The sequence below is a fragment of the Dipodomys merriami genome, unplaced genomic scaffold (assembly GCF_024711535.1).
Source record: "Dipodomys merriami isolate MVZ:Mamm:240054 unplaced genomic scaffold, mDipMer1.0.p SCAF_39, whole genome shotgun sequence".
Lineage (NCBI taxonomy): Eukaryota > Metazoa > Chordata > Mammalia > Rodentia > Heteromyidae > Dipodomys > Dipodomys merriami.
In genome coordinates this window covers 2856724-2875504 of record NW_027205492.1, presented here as the reverse complement: position 1 = coordinate 2875504, position 18781 = coordinate 2856724, and the positions used below count along the sequence as shown (strand labels likewise).

The following is an 18781-nucleotide window of genomic DNA, read 5'->3' as shown; positions in this document are numbered from 1 at the left end:
TGCAGTAGAGTGAACAGGCTGCAGAGAATGAGATTCCTTCCGTCCTTCCTTCCTTCCTTCCTTCCTTCCTTCCTTCCTTCCTTCCTTCCTTCCTTCCTTCCTTCCTTCCTTCCTTCCTTCCTTCTTGCCTGCCTGCCTGCCTGCCTGCTTGTCTCTCTCCTTCTCTCCCTTTCTCCCTCCCTCCCTTCCTCCTTCCTTCCCTCTCTTTTTCTCCTCCTGTCCCCTCCCCCTCCCCTCCCCTCCTCTCCTCTCTGCCAGTCTTAGGGCTTGAACTCAGAACCTATGTGTTCTCTTTGTGGTTTTATGCTCACCCCTAATGCTCTACCGCTTGAGTCACAGCTCAGATCCTCAGATCTCAACTTTTCTAGCTAAGACAAAGGCCTGAGCTTCTGATGCCAGGCTGAGAGATTTTTCTTAAACAATATTTAGGTATCAGAGAAGCCACCTATGTTAAGTGTGAATTCCAGTGATTTTAATAAAGGTGCAGTGCTTTAGTAAAGGTACTGACAACTTTTAGAACAGTTTTTAATCACCATATTAAGGTTCTTTATACCCACTTGCAATTAATCCCCATTCCTACTGTTGAAAGGTTTTTTGTTTTGTTTTGTTTTGTTTTGTTTTTTTGGGGGGTCCATTCGTGAGGCCTGAACTCTGGGCCTGGGCGCTGTCCCTCAGCTCTTCAGCTCAAGGCTAGCGCTCTACCACTTGAGCCACAGCGCCACTTCTGGCTTTTTTCCTTTTTGTTTATGTGGTGCTGAGGAATCGAACCCAGGGACTCATGCATGTGAGGTAAGCGCTCTACCACTGAGCCACCTTCCCAGCCCCTGTTGAAAGGTTTTAAAGGAGAGGGTGACATAAAATTATATCTTGGAGAATTTTCTTGGGTCGGGAGCGGACATGAACTAAGGTTGCTGAGCAGGGGGCTGACGCTTTCTTTGACGATGCCCTCCAGTCCCACCTGCCTGGTACAGTCCACCAGATGTCAGTGTTAGGGGCCTTGCTGATTTTACATGAAAAAGATCATCATAGCTTTCCTTCTTTCCCCTTTGCCTTAGTAACTAGAATTGCATCCTTAACTATCTCCGATATGTAGCCTACACTTTTGCCATATTTTCTCCCATTTTATTTCCAATGGCTTGTGATATATTTTTAGAATAATTGAACTGCCCTTCCTTGTCCATTTCCTGAAATGCAGGAGGAGGAGGAGGATGGTGATAATGATGGTGATGAGGAGGGGATGGTGCTGACCATTTGTCCAGAGTTTATCATGTTCCAGGCATAGTATAAACTGTTCTATCAGGATGCAGCCATGGGTGGGGCTCAGCCTGGCCTCGTGGCAGTTAGGGTGCCCTGTGCTCGCTTTGTACCAAGTGACGTGTCCAATTCCTCCGTTAGAGGAACAATGTATTATCAACAAACTGACTCCATTGATTTTTAAGTGTGTCACTTACACTGGGAGATGTCTTATCCTAGCTCTTTGGAGAGAAATACCTTGTCCTCCTGATTCCTGTGTCTTTTCCTTTGACGCAGCAGGTTTTAACTGTACAAAGCACCACAAATCTTAATCTGACACTCATCCTATCAGACATGCCAGAATTGAGAACATGTGCTTGCCTGGTGTGCTTTCTAACACCTCTAGCATGCTCTGCTGCTGCTGCAGCACTCCACAGTCAAGTGTGCTAATTCCCCAAGGCAAAACTTACGCAAATTAACAAGAAATGGATAAATGAAGACTGTAAATAGTGTCAAACCAGCCCAGCTCAGTTTTTTTCTGGTGTGTTTTTTTTTAAACCAAATCCTTTATATAAGATCTATGTGCAATAATCTGTCTTAGACTGTTTTTGGATTTCTGAATTGCATGAAGGGATGTTTGTGTGTGTGTGTGTGTGTGTGTGTGTGTGTGTGTGTGTGTGTGTGTGTGTGTGTGTGTGTGTATTGAGAGATAGAGAGTATGTGTGCTTGTACCAACAATGGGCCTTTCTTGAACCCAGAGTCTGGGTGCTGTTACTTGGCTTTTCTTGCCCAAGGCTGGCACTCTACCACTTGAGCCACAACTCTACTTCCAGTTTTTCAGTCATTAATTGGAAAGAAGAATCTCACAGACTGTCTTGCCCAGGCTGGCTTTGAACCTTGATCCTCAGATCTCAGCCTTCTGGGTAGCTAGGATTATAAGTGTGAGGCACCCTTGCCTAGTGTTAGGCTGTATTTTCTACTTGCATGAGTGCACAGAGGTAGAGAAGCTGTTGCCTGTACATTCTAAGAAGAATTCCCCCACACTACTTCTTGCCTAAGACCCTCCGTAGTGAAGGCTGATGTAGTCATGATCGTGGCATTTGAGAAAAGCTGTGGAGTGTTTCCACTTAGAGGAGACTTAGTTATCCAAGTGGGGTTTTCAAGGAGTCAGAAAGAATCCCTTGTTTTGATATTTAATTAAGGTGTTCTGTTGGATATTGATGGTGACCTCATTTCATCATGACACCCTGGTGCAGAGGTAGCGTTCTAGTTAGGTGGACCTACTCTTGGTTTGCCTGAGCCAGCCTTTGGCTGATGGGTTCCATCTTGGTAAATTTGTTGGGAATATCCATTTCATCATGTGTTCCAGTTTGCATGATAAATTACCTAGTATCCCTATCCATAGAGATTTCTAGAACCTGTGCCAGCTTAGGTGGTCTGAGCTTGTCCTCATCTTGTAGATCAGGTAAACATTTTCTGTAGAAGATCACACAGACTGTATTTTTAGTTTCTTTGGCCTTTATAGTCTCAACTGTGAGTACTCAACTCTGCCTTTGTGCAACCATAGAACCTTATGCAAATGGATAGACAGAGCTGTGTTCCAATAAAACTTTATGTATAATAATGCTTGGTGAATCAGATTTGGCTTTCAGGTTCTAGTTGGCTAAACCCTGATGTGGGTGATAAAGCTGAGGCCAAAAGATGGATAATGAAGTTGAAGAGATACAGCAAATCACTGGCAAAGCTGGGGCCAGAACCTCTGTGCTCTGGTCATTTCACTGTATGACTGAGCATAATGCTATAAGCTCATGGATACTCCTGCTAAGGACTTAGGGTTTCAATTTAAAACAACAACAGGGTGTACACACATGGGTCCAGGATGAAGTGAGAGGGTGAAGTACAATGAACAGGAATCCTGACCCACAGAAAGACCCGTCCCACAATTCACCAGGCTCTGTGACAGGGTTTCAGGAAATAAAGGATATTGAGCTCCCTTAGTCCCAACCCTGTGGCAGGCCTATCGCCTCTCATTTGTCTGCACAGCAACCCCCTACCTAGGCAGCCGCATGTCCTGTCTTCAGGAGGAGGAACATTACTGGTAAATTGAAGTGTGATCGCACATTGCTGCCTGGGCCCTCTGGCTCCAAGCTCTATGCCCTGTGTTTAGGAAAACTAGCTTGTCTGTTCTGAGAATCCTCTGGTCTCTAGCTGGGTAATGTGGGCTGTTTCCTGCCATCAGCCAGAATCACGGCTCACTCATTTGTAAAATGGAAGGAGGAAAGGCACAATGAAGGATCCTGTGGATTAAAATAGACAACATGCATAGCATCATGTCGGGCGTGCAGTGAGCCTCAGCAATTGCTGGAAAGAAAAAAGGAAATAAGGAAGGAAGGAAGAAGGGAGGGAGGGTGGGAGGGAGGGAGGAAGGAAGGGAAGGAAGGAAGGAAAAAAAGGGAGGAAGGGAGGGAGAAAGGAAGGAGAGGGGAGGGGAGGGAGGGAAAGAAGGAAGGACAGAAGGAGAAAGAGTAGAAAGGGGGAAGAAGTATTTTTTAAACCAGTCTGCACTGTTGCTTGGCCTGTCCTGGCGCCTCTGGTGGCCATCTATGAGTACCTCCTCTGGGAAACTTTCCCCAGTATCTAGCATGTTGATCACCACAGCATCATTGTATTCCATCTTCTCTGAGCTCTGTGGTGACCAAGCTCTCCTAGATTGGGAACAGCAGTTTGAAAAGGATATGTGTTGTAATCTAGCATACAGTCACTGGTGTAGGTATGGGAGGGTATATACCTTTGTGTCAAGACCCTGCATATTCCCAGGCTCAAATATACTCACATGTGCATACACAGGTATGGGGGTGAGGAAAAGGAACAGCTCAGGAGAATCAAAGATAGGAGCAAAATGTGTATTAAGAGCCCACCAACCTTTAGCCGGGTACTGGTGGCTCATGCCTATAATCCAAGCTACTCAAGAGGCTGAGATCAGAGGGTCTTGGGTTGAAGCCAGCCTACATAGGCAAATTTGTGAGATTCTTACCTCAAATTAACCTGCAAAAATCCAGAAGGATGGCTCAAGTGGTAGAATGTCAGCCAAGAAAACAAAACAAAACAAAAAACAAGCGACAGAGCAAGGCCCTGAGTTCAAGCCCTGGTACCGGCTCATACATTAAAACAACTACAGCAAAAAAAAAAAACAAACCAGCCAAATAAACAATATAAGCAAAAGATATCCCCAAACCTCATTTTCTGGTCCTGCATTTACTTTCTGTAGACTAAATACAATTTTGTTTTCAGCATTTCTGTGCTTCAGTCCTGATGGTTTATGTATTCATTTTCTGAAGTCATATTTCACAGTCTTAAAATTGACTTTAGCTTGTAATAAACACACATTTCATCTTTCTTATTAGTGGGTTTGCTGGCACCAAGCCTTCAGCAATGCCCTAGATGAGAAAGTTTCTCTGCCTCCCATCCCCCGATGTCCGCCTCTTTTCAGCGAAGCAGGGTTGATTAAATGCCTGGGAAAAGCCATGTGCTTCTGATCACTGTCTCTTTCTGAATGATACTAGTTTTATTTCAGATTCTTAATGGTTCTGAATTTTGCTGTCCCCAAGATTTTAAAACAACATAACTTTTTTGGGGAGAAAACAGGGGAGAATGATCGAAGAGGTGACATTGATCAAGACACATTGTACTCATAAATCAGCCTGTGGTAAAACTACTTGAAGATAATTTTTAAAGATATACATAAAAATAAGTTACAAAAGATAACTTTTTAGGAACTTCACAGCCACCTCTTTGTTCTTTTACTTTTTTTTTTGGTTGGTCGTAGGGCTTGAACTCTGGGCCTGGGCGCTGTCCCTGCGCTCTTCAGCTCAAGGTGAGCACTCTACCGCTTGAGTCACAGCGTCCGGTTTTCTAGTGGTTTTTATTGGAGATAAGAGTCTCACAGACTTTCCTGCCTGGGCTGGTTTTGAACCGTGATCCTCAGATCTCAGCCTCCTGAGTAGCTAGGATTACAGGCGTGAGCCACTGGCACGGGGCTTTTTTGCTCTTTTACCCTATCTCTTGTCCCCTGTGTAGGTTGAGTGACCTTTGATTCAGTACTTAGAATTGCTACATGGACCCCTGCAATGAAAGAGTCATTTGCTATGGACACAACTGGACTTGATACCATGTCATTGTCTTGGGCATTCTCTTGGTATCCAGCATTCTCCAGCTTCTTATTTATATTCACCCATGAGCAGAATGATCACAGGGAGGGGCTCACTCTCACCTTGTAACTCCCCTAAATCCCATCCTCACCTAGCCCATTCTTTTGTACTACACATCTCATCTCCCTCTGGTGCAAGCCTCTGTGAACTGGTGTGTGATTGTCTTAATTTTACTCTTAAGACGTCCTTCCCCATGAAAATGTATGAGATCTTTTTTCCTGAGAGGAGTTCTGATAAGCCATCATTTTTCTCTTATGTTTTAAGGAAATGTTTGTGGCCATTCTAGTTTTGTTTCAATATGTGTTCTCTGCCCAAGGATTACAAAAGATAAGGTAAGAACTGGGTACTGGTGTCTCAGGCCTGTAATCCTAGCTGTTCAGGAGGCTAAGATCTGAGGAGTTAGGTTAGACTCTGGCCTAGGGAGAAAAATCTGAGACTCTTATTTCCAATGAACCATCAAAAAAAGCTGGAAGTATAGCTGTGGCTCAAGTGTTTAGAGCCCTAGCCTTAGAGTGAAATAGACAAGGAAGAGTATGAGGCTTTGAGTTCAAGCCTCAGTATTGGTAACATGCGTGCACACACACTCCTCCCTCCCCCCAAAAAATGATGAAAGCAATAAAGCAGTCTCTAAAACCCTCTCCTCCAAACATGAAAACAACTCAATCTTTTTTTGTCTTATTTATTTATTTATTATTGTGAGAATACCGTACAGAGGAGTTACAATTACATGGGCAAGATAACGAGTACATTTCTTATCAAGCATTGTTGCCTCCTCTTTGTTTCCCCTTCCCATCCCTTCCCATACTCCCCCCCCCACCTGTTCCTCCCCCCACCCTCACCAAAGTTGTAAAGTTCGTTTTTCGACATAACGACTTGTACATCTCATTGTTGCAATGGGTCCACCTGTATCCCTAGTTAAACGATTTGTTTTTTCCCTTCCCCTCCACAAATTATACCAACATCAAATACAGTGAAAGCATGGGTTATACCGTGGGGGAGGGACATACAACAACATAGAAATCATCTTATAAATATGTTAGAAACAATTGCATGAAAGGAAAAAAAAACAAAAAAACCCATTTGAATACTTATCTTGGGGTTCATTCCCCTAACATCAACTTATCTGACCTTTTCTGCTTGGCTCAGACATATACTAGTTATTGCAAATAAGGGAAACCAAGGGACCTATGTTTCTTTGGCCTGGCTTACTTCACTTAATATAATTTTGCCCCTCAGTAGATGTATGGATCAAGAAAATGTGGTATATATACACAATGGAATTCTATGCCTCCATCAGAAAGAATGACATTGCCCCATTTGTTAGGAAACAATTTGATCTTTTGAGGGATTGAGTATGAACATGTCTAGCCTCTCTTAGGAATAATTCCTGGCTTACTCTGATACACAGGACTTAAAGCTGATCTCCCCAAACTCTGCATCAGGAAGTTTTGAGTGGGATTTCAGGGGTGGGCCATGCATAGTTGATGGTAGGTCCATATGGCAGTCTTGTACTTAAACAATGTTCCTCAGAGACACTGGGATTCCCAGCCTAGGCTTTCTGCTCCTAAATTCAGTGTCTCTGTTTCAGAAACTGTCAGGAACACCACTACCCATCTCCACTTACCTGCCATACATGAACCCTGGCGATAGGAACATAGTCCCCAAGCCCCTCTGCTCAGTACTCCAGTTCTAGAAATTCTTTCTTTTTATTCCTTGGCTTGGGTATTTTTTTCCAGTCCTGGGCTTGAACTCTAGATCTGGGCACTGTCACTGGGCTCTTCAGCTCAAGGCAAGCGTTCTACCACTTGAGCCACAGATCCACTTCTGGTTTTCTAGTGGTTAATTGGAGATGAGTCTCATGGACTTTCCTGCACAGGCTGGTTTTGGACCATGACTCAGATCTCAGCCTCCTGAGTACCTAGGATTACAGGTATGAGCCACTGGCCCCCAGCAGGTATTTTGATGAATGTTGTTGGTCAAAAGATGACTGTTCTCTCTTTCTTCAGAACTCTCAGGGTGATCTTCCTTCCTATTTCTTTGTGATGATGTCTCTAGGAACTAGGGCTGGTTAGATACTGGGTGGGACCTCCCCCAATACAAAAACACAATGATGGGGTGATGGTCATCTCTACCCAAGGCTTCAAGAGTATTCTAAGATAACTTCTCCCTGTCTCTTGTGATACTTAAGACAATCTGCATTCACAGATTTAGTACCATTCCTGCTTTCGTCTTTTATGAATTTCCTGCCAAAATCATTTGCCAGTTTTCCTCATGGAGGGCTTATTCATTCCTTTTGCTGATTGACAATACTGGGACTGAATATACTCCTTTTAGCTGGCATATAGATTACATGTATTGTTCTCAGCTTGTCACTCCACTTTCCATTTTACTTCAGACTTTTGTGAACATACAAAACGCACTCTGACATCATAGTCATTAAGAAGTTATACAATAGTATAACTTTTAAGAACTTGATTTTTTTTAAGACTGTCATTATTTCCTAGTTTCAGTGAATTGCTTAGGAAATGTTGAAACTCAACTCTATACAATTCTCTTCTTTGAAGGATTTATTAACATTATACTTGTGGTCTAGTTTATGATCATTTTATAAACCTATGAACATCTGAGCAGAAATTTCACTCTCTTTACATTAGCATAAGCTTTGTAAATATATTGATGTGTTTGTATATAGATGTGTGTGTGTGTGTGTGTGTGTGTGTGTGTGTGTGTGTGCATTTGTGTGTGTACACAGATATGCTTGACATCTTGGCTGTTTTTTTTTAATTTGATTAGATCTAAAATATAGGTTAAAGCTTTCAACTACTGTGGGTTTTTTTCATCTTTTTTCCTTTTATATCTCTTGATTAGTAGATTCAGTAACTGATTATTTCAGTCCACTTAGTGGTTCTGATTTTTTTTTTTTTGGTTAAGATTCTACTTGGAGGCATTCACATTATTATTATTTTTTTTACAACAACTGCTTTGTGATTATTTCCCTTTCTTTATTATGTCTTTGTTCAACTTGTTATTTTTAAGGTTACTGAGTCATTCTGTTTTCGGTGTTTATCTTACAGCATACAATTAGACTTTGATTATTTAGACAGTCTGGGAGCTTTTCCCTGTTTTAACCCATTTATATTTATTGTCAAAACAGAAATATTTTTTCCTTACTTTTGTCATTTCTTTTAATTACACAGTGTGAATGCTTTCATGCTATTTCTTTTAAAATGTATTTACTTTATATGTTCTATTTTCTTTCATTTTTTCCCTTTGGACATTGTTTTTGGTTTCCTTTGAATTGTTTCTTTATAGAACATTGTTTTGTTGGTTTCCCTTTCTGCAGGAGAAAGGACCTGTAAAGTCATTCTTTTTGCAAGCCTTCCCCATTTGTTGCACAATTGATTTGCTCATTCTCTCTGAACCTCCCTGCTAACTTAACAAACCACTCTTCTAGAAGGGTCATTGCATTGGGGCAGCTGTCCTATCTGGTAAAATGGTAATCTCCAATCACTTCACCTAAGCTCCATGCGACCACTTCACCGATAGATCTTACCACCCAAGAAGGTTGATCTTCACCACCATTGACACCTTCTTCACCAGGGCTTAATTAGCTCACTGTCACAGTTGATGGAGTTCTGGGGTTCACTAATATTGACCTTGGAACTCACTGACCTGCATCACATGAACTACAAAAAGAAGGAAAGCCTTCTACATAAAGGTTTTCTAGTTGTCTCATTACTGATCTTATGAGCTGAGGAGTAGAAGACTGGAGGGCAAAGAGTCCATTTTGGAGCTCATAAAGAGGTAGAGATGGGAAATTATGGCAGTTTGAACCAGGACAGTGGCACTGATTTCTGACTGGTTGTGGTCCACTTTAAAAGCCTATTATTGCCATGTGCTGGTGGCTCATACCTATAATCCTAGTTACTCAGGAGGTTAGATCTGAGGATCATAGTTCAAGCCTGACCAAACAGGAAAGCCCATGAAACTCTTATGTCTTAATACCCACTAGAAAACTGGAATTGCCACTGTAGCTCAAGTAGTAGAGTGCTAACTTTGGGCAAAAAGAGCTAAACCAGTGAGGCTACGCATGGGGCTATATGCCTGTCATCCCAGCCACAAAGGAAGCATGCGTAGGAGTGTAGTTCAGTCTGGCCTAGATAAACCATGAGAACCTATCTCAAAAATAAGATAAAGCAAAAAGGGCTAGGAACATGAATCAAGTGATCAAGTACTGACAAACACAAGGCCCTGAGTTCAAACACTGGTACTAACATGAGGAAAGACAACCAAGAAGAAGAATAAAATGCAGTATGTGGGGGAGGGGTTAGGTCAAGGTCAAGGTCACAGGCATTTGTAGTTAGTGTGAATGAAAATTAGGTCTAGGTGAGAATTCAGAAGTCTTTTTGCCTTCTTGACGATGTAACCTCTGTTGGGATTGGATGAGTGGATGATGAAAGTTACGACCTTTTCTGGGATTGGATGGGTGGATGAGGAAAGATTTTACCTCTGCTGGGATTGGATGGGTGGATGTGTAGCCTGCAGAAGTTAGGGTCCTGAGTTCATGCCCCAGTACTAGCACATATGTGCACATATACAAAAATCCGGGTATTAGGAAGTAGTTCTTTACTGGGCTTCATTTGGAGTCCCAAAGAGAAAGGTGCAGATCGAGGCCCAGGCTATGTTGGGGGTTGTTTTTCTTACATTCAAATATTATTTCTGAAACCTATTAAAAATGTTCTATGTGGCTGACTTCATTTGGTAGTCACCAGAGTGTGGCCTTTTTGCCTCACTTTGGAAATCCAAGTTGCCTGCCAGTGTGGCATGCTGCCCCAATGCAAGGGCTCTTCGATTGGTTCTGATGAGAACTGAAACCAAAGAGGGTCTGGGAAGCTTTCTGCAATGAATGCTTACCACTGCTTCTGTGACACTGATTCCTGCCTTGTGTATTGCAGGTGATATTTGAATCCGTCTCTTTGAAGGGTCATCCCGGCTACATTGCAGTAGACGAGGTCCGGGTCCTTGCTCATCCGTGCAGTAAGTCTGTCTTCTCCCAACCCAGCTGCAATGTCCCTGTTCATTCAGCTCACAGACCCCTCCCTCTTTCCCTCCCTCTCTCTCTCTCTTTCTATCCTTCAAAAATGCTTACATACCCAATGCAATCAGTCCTGAATAAATCCATAATTTTGCTGGCCTGTTCAACAGGCTTCACCTCCAGGAATTTGCAGAAAGAGAGAGCGAGAGCATGAACATCGTCGTTTGAAATCTCTCTCCATTATTAAAGTAGTCTAAAGTCCTGATTGTTTATTAGTGGGATTCAGACTGCTGAAGTGGAAGAATTAGAGGGCCTTGGATAGAATCTTGTACAATTGTCTTAACAAAGAAAAGAAAAGAACAACACCCAAACACTGAGCAAATTAGCATACTCTTCACTCACAGGGAAAAGTACCCCAAAGTTAATAATTCTTTAAAAATTAATTCTAAATACACTCATCAGCTCCATGTAGGCATAGGGAGAGATTTCTCCTTGTGGTTTGTACTTATGGCACAGTGTCAAGAGTCCTTCAAGGCATGCTGCTCCTTAGTGCCCATCCACTTGCCCTCTCTCTTTGAAGCATTTTGTTGAAGATACTTGAATGGATTTGCTCAGTAGAGAAACCTAGCTCCTGCCAAATCAAAGAACAGCCCAAATCCTGGGTGCAGGTAGCTATGATGGCATCGTATCTTGAGACCATTAGCTGGCGGACTGGATTTAAAAGGATATGCCCAAGGGTGATGGCAGGACTTGGAAGGGGTAGTTAGATGTCCCATCATGTTGCTTTAATTGAGATGATTCTTTTTACTTCAAAAAACAGTCAGGCCTTCAGATGTCACTTTTTCCCCCTCTTCCTGCCACTACAGTGTTATGCTGTGCCTCATTACCATCTAGTATTTATTTTTGTTGAAGGAATTGGGAACAATTTCCAAACAATATTTTGGGGATGCTGGCTTTGGTGTGTATGCAGGAGAGACCCTGGTTCTGGGAATCAGCGTCTCAGGAAGAGATACTCTGGATTCTGTTACTCTGGCTTAAGTCTCTACTCTCTGCTTTCTGTCTTAAGCCTTAGATATTCTTCAATGTGCAGTGTGTATTCCATTCAGTCATGCCTGGGCAATGTCTGCTGAGCCAGACCTTCTATTGAGAAGAGTCCAGAGATTCCCAGCTCTGCAGGGTTGATATGGCAGACATGCAAATGGAGGCCTCTTACTGGATTGAATATTCTCTACCTTTGACTCCTGGATGTCAACTGTGTCACCTGTTTATTAGAGAATGATTTTTGTTCTAAAGATGGTCAGTGATATCAGGAAAGTTTCCACAGCACAGTTTTCATTTTTTTTAAGAGTTGAGATAGATTGCAACTCAGGGACCTCATACTTGCTAGGAAAGCACTCTACCACTGAGCCACACCTCCATCCATTTAATTGTTTTTTTTTTTCCTTTTTCAACTCATGGCTCATATTTTTCCCCTTGCATTGATCTCAGACTGTGGTCCTCCTACAGCCTCCATCTCCCAAGTACTTGGGATTACAAGTTTGTGCTACTATACCAGGCCTCTTAATTTCACTGGCACCTGTCTGTCCTGTAAAGCATGCTCCCCCAAGTTCTGATTCTCATCCAGTGTTTGATATTTAGACTTGATCGTTCTAGCAATGGACACAGAAACTGGTATGGCGTCCTCTCCCTGGGTCCCAGAGCTCTGCACTCTAGTGGCAATGTTCAACCTCCACCATCATAATCTGACACTCATCTCTTAGTAGAAGTTCTGTCTTAGCTCCAAACACGATCCATAGTTTGTCCTCACAGCAAATAACTCCCTTCTCTCTGATTTAGCCCCACAGGAGAGAATTTAGCTCCATGGAAGGCATTCGGATAGCTTTCTACCACCAAAGCCTCAGAGCTCTTTTAGAATTCTCCCTTCGTGGGGGCTGCTTCCCCTGAGGGCTTCCTCTTCCTCCTCCTTCTGAGATGCATGGATGGCGTGGTTATAGAACTGCTGAGAGCCAGTTACCCAGCAAATGGGCCATCACTCAGGTAGACATGGCCCAGGCTCTCCTGCATGGTGTGCTGTGGCCAAGCTCAACTTCAGTGCTTAGCCAGCTTCCACATAAACTTCCCAGAAAGCACACGAGTGGCTGGAATGGGGAAAACTGCATTTAAATATATGTAAACACTGGCGGTGGACACAGTCATCTGGGGGTATTTCCACAGCTCCTGCACTGAATCACAGGTAGCCCAGCACTTTACGCATTCCTTCTTTCAACAAGTAAATTGAGCTGTGTGTTAAGAGCTTTCCTGGGCATCGTGAATTCTTGAGTAAGGACCGTTCAGTCTTTGTCTTCATGGTGTTTACTTGGCAGGATGGCCAGAGGGAAGAAAGGTGTTTTTTTTAAGTAACTAATATGAAATAAGTAATAAGTGATTTCAGAGAGGAGTCAGTCATAAGCACTAAGTGCTAAGATGTACTTAGCAGTAAGTACTGTGGGTATGATTAACATGGGTGAGGGCTTCTTAGGTAGTAGGAAGGGAGGGAATGTTTGAAGATGTTATGCTGATTTGGGGCTTGAATCCTTGAATCACAGGAAGAAGTTGACTATGTGAAGATTTGGGGGAGGGAACATTCTAGTCAGAGGAAGTAGCAAGTTCAGGGGCTTTGGAATGAGAGCGGCTGGATGCTGCCTGAGCTCCTGAACACATGGAACATGACAGAAGGTGGTCTCATTGAGCTGGGGTCTGGTGTTTGCGGTTTAGATCTTCACTGGGTGCTGGGAAGCAGTGCTGGAGCGGGTATATGCTCAGGACTGGTGTGGCCTCAGTCATGAGAGGATCACTTCACACTACTCTGGAAAATGAATTGAATGGCTCTAGGAAGTTCAGGAGACCCAAGAGCAAGAACATTCTAGAATCATAGAAGACATAGTGCTAGCCTGGACCAGGGCAGTAGAGAGTCATCCATTCATCAGCCAAAAAGTGTTTACTGAGCACATGCTTAGTGCCAGGTACTGTGCTGGGTTTATTTATGGAGTGTGCAAGGCAGACTCCGTTCTTGTAGACTTCCACTGAAATGAAAGAAACGGAAAAGAAAACAAGCAGTCAGGTGTTTCTGTGATGCGCAGCAGAGGATGTTTTGTGGTGCGAGGACTGACATCTTTCTTTGCACATTAGACTGAGTGCTTAAGCAACCAATATGCCTCCTCTTACAGTCCTTCAAGGGTGAAGTCCAAGGTCACAATGTTGCCAAACTTGGTTTTTCACAGACCACTCCCCAGGGCTGGCATACGGCCATATGTACATTGTTTGTCTAGATTTACAAGTTTCTTTATCTTTAATAGTATCTTGACAAGCCTTAATTATGTGGGTTTTCATAAATCCTACCAAGTGGATAGCCAGCCATTTCTCTTCCCCTTTCTTTATTATTATTATTTTTTTTTGTGGGTCATGGGCCTGAACTCTGGGCCTGGGTGCTGTCCCTGAGCTCTTCAGCTCAAGACTAGCGCTCTACCACTTGAGCCATAGAACTACTTCCAGCTTTTTCTGCTTATGTGGTGCTAAGGAATCGAACCCAGGGACTCATGCATGCAAGGCAAGCACTCTACCACTGAGCCACCTTCCCAGCCCCTTGCCTTCCCCTTTCTTTCCACATCTCTTCTTCCTATAAGAACATCAGTCAGGTTAGATGAGGACTATACTTTAATGTAGTTGCTTCTTTTAAGGTCCTGTTTCTTTTTAAAAATGTTTTTTTTTATTGTAAAAATAGTGTACAGAGGGGTTACAGTTACATGAGTAAGGTAATGAGTACATATCCTATTGAGCATTGTTACCTCCTCCTTTGTTTTTTCCCTACCATCCTTTCCCTCCCTACATCCTCAACTCCTCCCTCCCCTCACCACAAGTTGTAAAGTTCATTTTCTACATAGTGTCTTGCACATCTCATGGTTACAATGGATCAACTTGTATCCTTGTTTCAGCATTTTTTTATTTCCCTTCCATTCCCTAAATTAGAAAAATGTATATGCAAGATGCAGGGCACCGACATCAAATACAGTGAAGACTGGGGTTATACCTGGGAGAAGAACATACAAGAGAAACAAGAAAAATCACATAGTTCATTTTAGATACATTAAAAACAATAGCAAGAAAGAAAAAAACAAGTTGTGTCCCTATCTTGGAGTTCATTTCACTTAACATCATCTTATATGGTCATATGTACATAGCTTTTGTTAAGGTCCTGTTTCTAAACATGGAAGCGCTAGGGGATAGATCTTCAATTTAGGGGGATGGGCCCAATTCAGTTCATAATGGACAGTCATCACTGCGAGAACAGAGCAGAACCTGGAAATGGCAGGTAGTGGCTGGGGTGGAGACTTATGAGAACACTAGGGCCAATTGGTCTTATTGATGATTCAGATTGAGAGAAGTGGGGGGAGGGGAGGGGGATCAAAATGCCACTCTCAAATGGCTGGCTTAAGCAAGGTGGTGAAAATCTGCAGATAACTGAGCATGCATGATGAATGTACTTTTCCCCCCAACCTTTACACATGCTATGGACCTGAAGCTAACTGAGCATGTGTGTTGCAATCCCCACTATACATATACATGCTGGGCCTGGGAGCTACTTAAGAGATTTCATGTCATACAGCCTGCTACCATTTCTGCAGTTGTACTTTGCAGGCCTCCTAGCCTCAGAATTAACATATTTATGACTTTCCTCATAGATTGTTAAAAATTTAAGTATATTAAAAAATATGCATTTCCTTTATGTCCTCAAGCACTTTAATTCTCTACTCCTGTCCTTCAGAATGTTTTCTGTTAACATATGACCAGGGTTTAGTAATAACTGATTCCATAAATTATCCCAAAACTTCTAGAGAATCAGGGCCTGTGTCTGCCCTCCATGCACTACGACTGAGTCTTGAGATGTTCCAAAACAGTGATCCAAGAGTGTAACACACAAAAGAAATTATTTTCTCTTACTGTCTGAAACTTCTTGTCTATATTTTATAGCCCATTTAGCTTTTGTGTGTGTGTGTGTGTGTGTGATTCCAAAAATATTTTGGCCCTGGTTACCACACACTGCTTGTTTCTCAGTATTTGTCATTAGCAGGGCCATTGGAGTTATAACGATGTATGATAAATGTCAGCGTGATTTTCCACTCGGTTTCAAAGTTTCTAACTACTAAGTTGACTTTTAGAATTTTTCAAACCTGTTTTTTTTTTAAGCTCGTCACAAGCTTATGGGGCCATGTCCCTGAGCCCACAGAGCATCTGCAGTGTGTTTCTAATGTATGTCCTGAGCATTTCTCTTCAATTGTGCGGGCTCCTACTGAGCATTGTCAGGCTTAAAGAGCGTGATAAAGGGCACAACAATACGTCTTTAGATGCTATGCTGACATCTTCAGGAGCTTAAATGTCACCAACATGGAAGCATTTTGCCCCAACTGCACAGCCAGTTTGTTCTTAACCCCATTCAGCAGGATCCCATTTTGGAGGAGCTGAGGGGACATTTTAAAATCATAAGCTGGTGTCAGGCCTAGGTCGTAAGGTCAGCCTTATTTGGCTAAATTAAAGTTAGTGGAATAATTTCTCTCCTAAAGCTTCAGAGGTTGAGGCTGGGGCCGTAAACATGGAAAGCTTGCTTGGCTGAAGAGGACGATGGACAAAGGAAGTCAGGGAGGCTAGGAACCCAGACGAGAGGCCTAACCAGGTTCCTCTCATAAGGAGGAGTCCCCCAGAGAAAGATAATAGAAGGGGTGATCCAGGGCCTTGTAGAGCTGAGATGAGATCGTAAGGGCCTGCAGACAGAATGCTGAGTGAGAAGAGGGTGGTGGTGTGAGTTCTATGGTCCAGAGCCAGCTCTCCCTTGATTCTCATGCCGTATTATATAGAGGTATTACTGTATTTCTGGAGGACCATGTGGGCAAGCCTGAGCCATGGGGATTTTCCCAGATAACTTACATAAGAATATGTATCAGAGGCCACAGGCTTGATAGAAACTGCCTACCTCTGGAGTTTGGATAAACCTGTGTTTTAATAAATCCAGCCAAGATCTTAAGATGCGAGAGCTCACATAATATCGGCACTTCTTACTTCCCTGGCCAAATCAGATGATTGACAGGCCTTCGCAAAACCTTCTTACCTACACCTGGAGTTTAGTAACAACTAATTACCCTTCTGACATACTTGACAGCCGCTCCCTTTCTGAGGAGCTCCAGGTCCCATGTTATCACTGCTTCCGGTTGCCTTCCCAGTCTTGAAGCTGGTTTCCTTGTCTCTTTCCTTATACAGAAAAAACACAGAAACACATATTCTTTTTTAAGTCACTATCAGAAGTGGGGAAATCAAAAGACAGGGCAAGGAAGTGGTGTTTTTGCTGCTTTTGATTTACATCTGCACCACTTCATTAACTCACATAACTGGCAGCTCCCTGTAGGCATATGGGTTCCACATCTTTGCTGTAAGTTACAGCATTTTGCCTGAATATTAACCAGGGACCGTGAGACATCTATATTTTGCATCTATATGGGAGGTAGGAAAGGGCTTGCAGACTAGAGAATCAAGATAAAAGGTCTTTTGCTAGTCCGGTGCCAGTGTCCCCTGCTTATAATCCTAGCTATTTAGGAAGCTGAGATCTGAAGATTGCAGTTCAAAGCCAGCCCTGGCAGGAAAGCCTATGAGACTCTTATCTCCAATGAACCACCAGAAAACTGGAAGTAGCACTGTGGCTCAAAGTGGTAGAGTGCTAGCCTTGAACAAAAGGGCCCAGGCCCTGAGTTCAAGCCCCACAACTGACAAGAAAAAAAAACCCAAAAAGGTCTTTGCTGTGGAGGGAGATAAGGAAAGAAGTCAGAAACAAGCAAGAGACTATTGATTTAGAGAAGATCCATCTCTCACTGTTCATGTCCCAGAGCTTAGTGCTTGACCAGAGTCTCAAAAGGGAGGAAAGAGCGGCCCTTTTTAAAACCCAACACTGAGCCTTGGAGTCAATGCTTCGCCCTCCCTTCCTATCCAGACCTGATGCTGTCTTCGTCCTTTAAACCTGTGGCATATACAAACTTACAAGCTTCATTCTATTCCCCCTTGAAGAATTGACTCGAACTGATAGTTCCAAAAATAACTTGACCAAATTATACAGGAGAGCCCACAAGGAAACAATTTCAAGCAATCAAAGCAGCATGATGTTTGTCAGGCTGGCTAAAAGGCAGGTGGGGGGATCTTAAACTCTGAGAAACCCACCTGAGGCCATGCAAGTAGGGTCTCTGAGCCGTGGTCATGATTTAAAAAAACTTGAACAGAAGGAGAAAATGTTCTCACAGCAAGTGTCCCTGATCAAGTCAAGGTTCTTGGCTTCTGCAGGTCCTTTACAGTTGGGTAGACAAGAGAGTTCAAAGCATAAAGCCCCTGGAGAAAAACAGCAAATATTAGGGAGCAAGTGGAGAAGCCTGTAGACAGCACAGCCTTGCCTGAGAGCCCTTTCTCAGGCCCCTGAGGCTTTTATCTGATGACAGCATCTTCACTCCCAATGCCCAGGATGCAAGAGAATGAGTGAGGTAAAAGCCAAAGTTCGGGCTAAAGTAGAACTGGAATCAGTTCTTTTCCCATCTCTGGCTAAAGCTCTATAGCTTTGGGAGCAATGAACTTGTTGATCATTGGTTTCTCCTTCTCTAGTAAGGAAATGATACTGGCGTCTGCTTCACAGGGAAGCCATGAAAATTAAATTAGATAAAACACCCAAAGCACTTATCATCAGATCTGACACCGGAGGACTTTTCAATGATATTATTGTTCCTGTTTCTCTCTCTGAATACTTGTCTCTCTCTGGAAAGATGGCTGGAGGTCCTAGTGGGTTCTTTTCATCTTCTTAGAACTCTTTTGTTTGGTCTCATTCTGGGGAGGGGCTTCAGTCCCCATTTCCTAAATGTTTTGTTGATGGTGGTAGGGATCCTCTATTGTGTTATGAAGAAACTTGTTCATCTAATCATTGGTTATCAATGGATGGAGCTCTAATATTGATGATATATATGTATATGTATATATATCATTATTTGATATATATCATCATTGATATGATATATATATAGAGAGAGAGAGAGGAGACCAGTCTCCACAAATAAGAAAGAAGGTGAGCCTGGTGCCCATAGTTTATACCTGTAATCCTAGTTACTCAGGAGGCTGAGATCTGAGGATTGCAGTTCAAAGCCAGCCTGGGCAATGAAGGTCCATGAGACTTTTATTTCCAATTAACCACCAGAAAACCAGAAGTGTTGCTGTAGCTCAGTAGTAGTTCAAGCTTGCCTTGAGCTGA

At 42.9% G+C, this 18781-nt stretch overlaps 1 protein-coding gene across 14 annotated transcripts in view; it reads left to right on the top strand.

Moving 5' to 3' along the window:
- Positions 1–18781, top strand: part of Ptprt (protein tyrosine phosphatase receptor type T) — a 992204-nt gene that overhangs the window by 337647 nt on the left and 635776 nt on the right. For all 14 annotated transcript variants that reach the window (XM_069989779.1, XM_069989783.1, XM_069989780.1 and 11 more), the window contains exon 3: positions 10397–10478. In XM_069989779.1, the coding sequence (XP_069845880.1) occupies positions 10397–10478 (82 nt within the window). The remainder of the gene's footprint in view (positions 1–10396; positions 10479–18781) is intronic.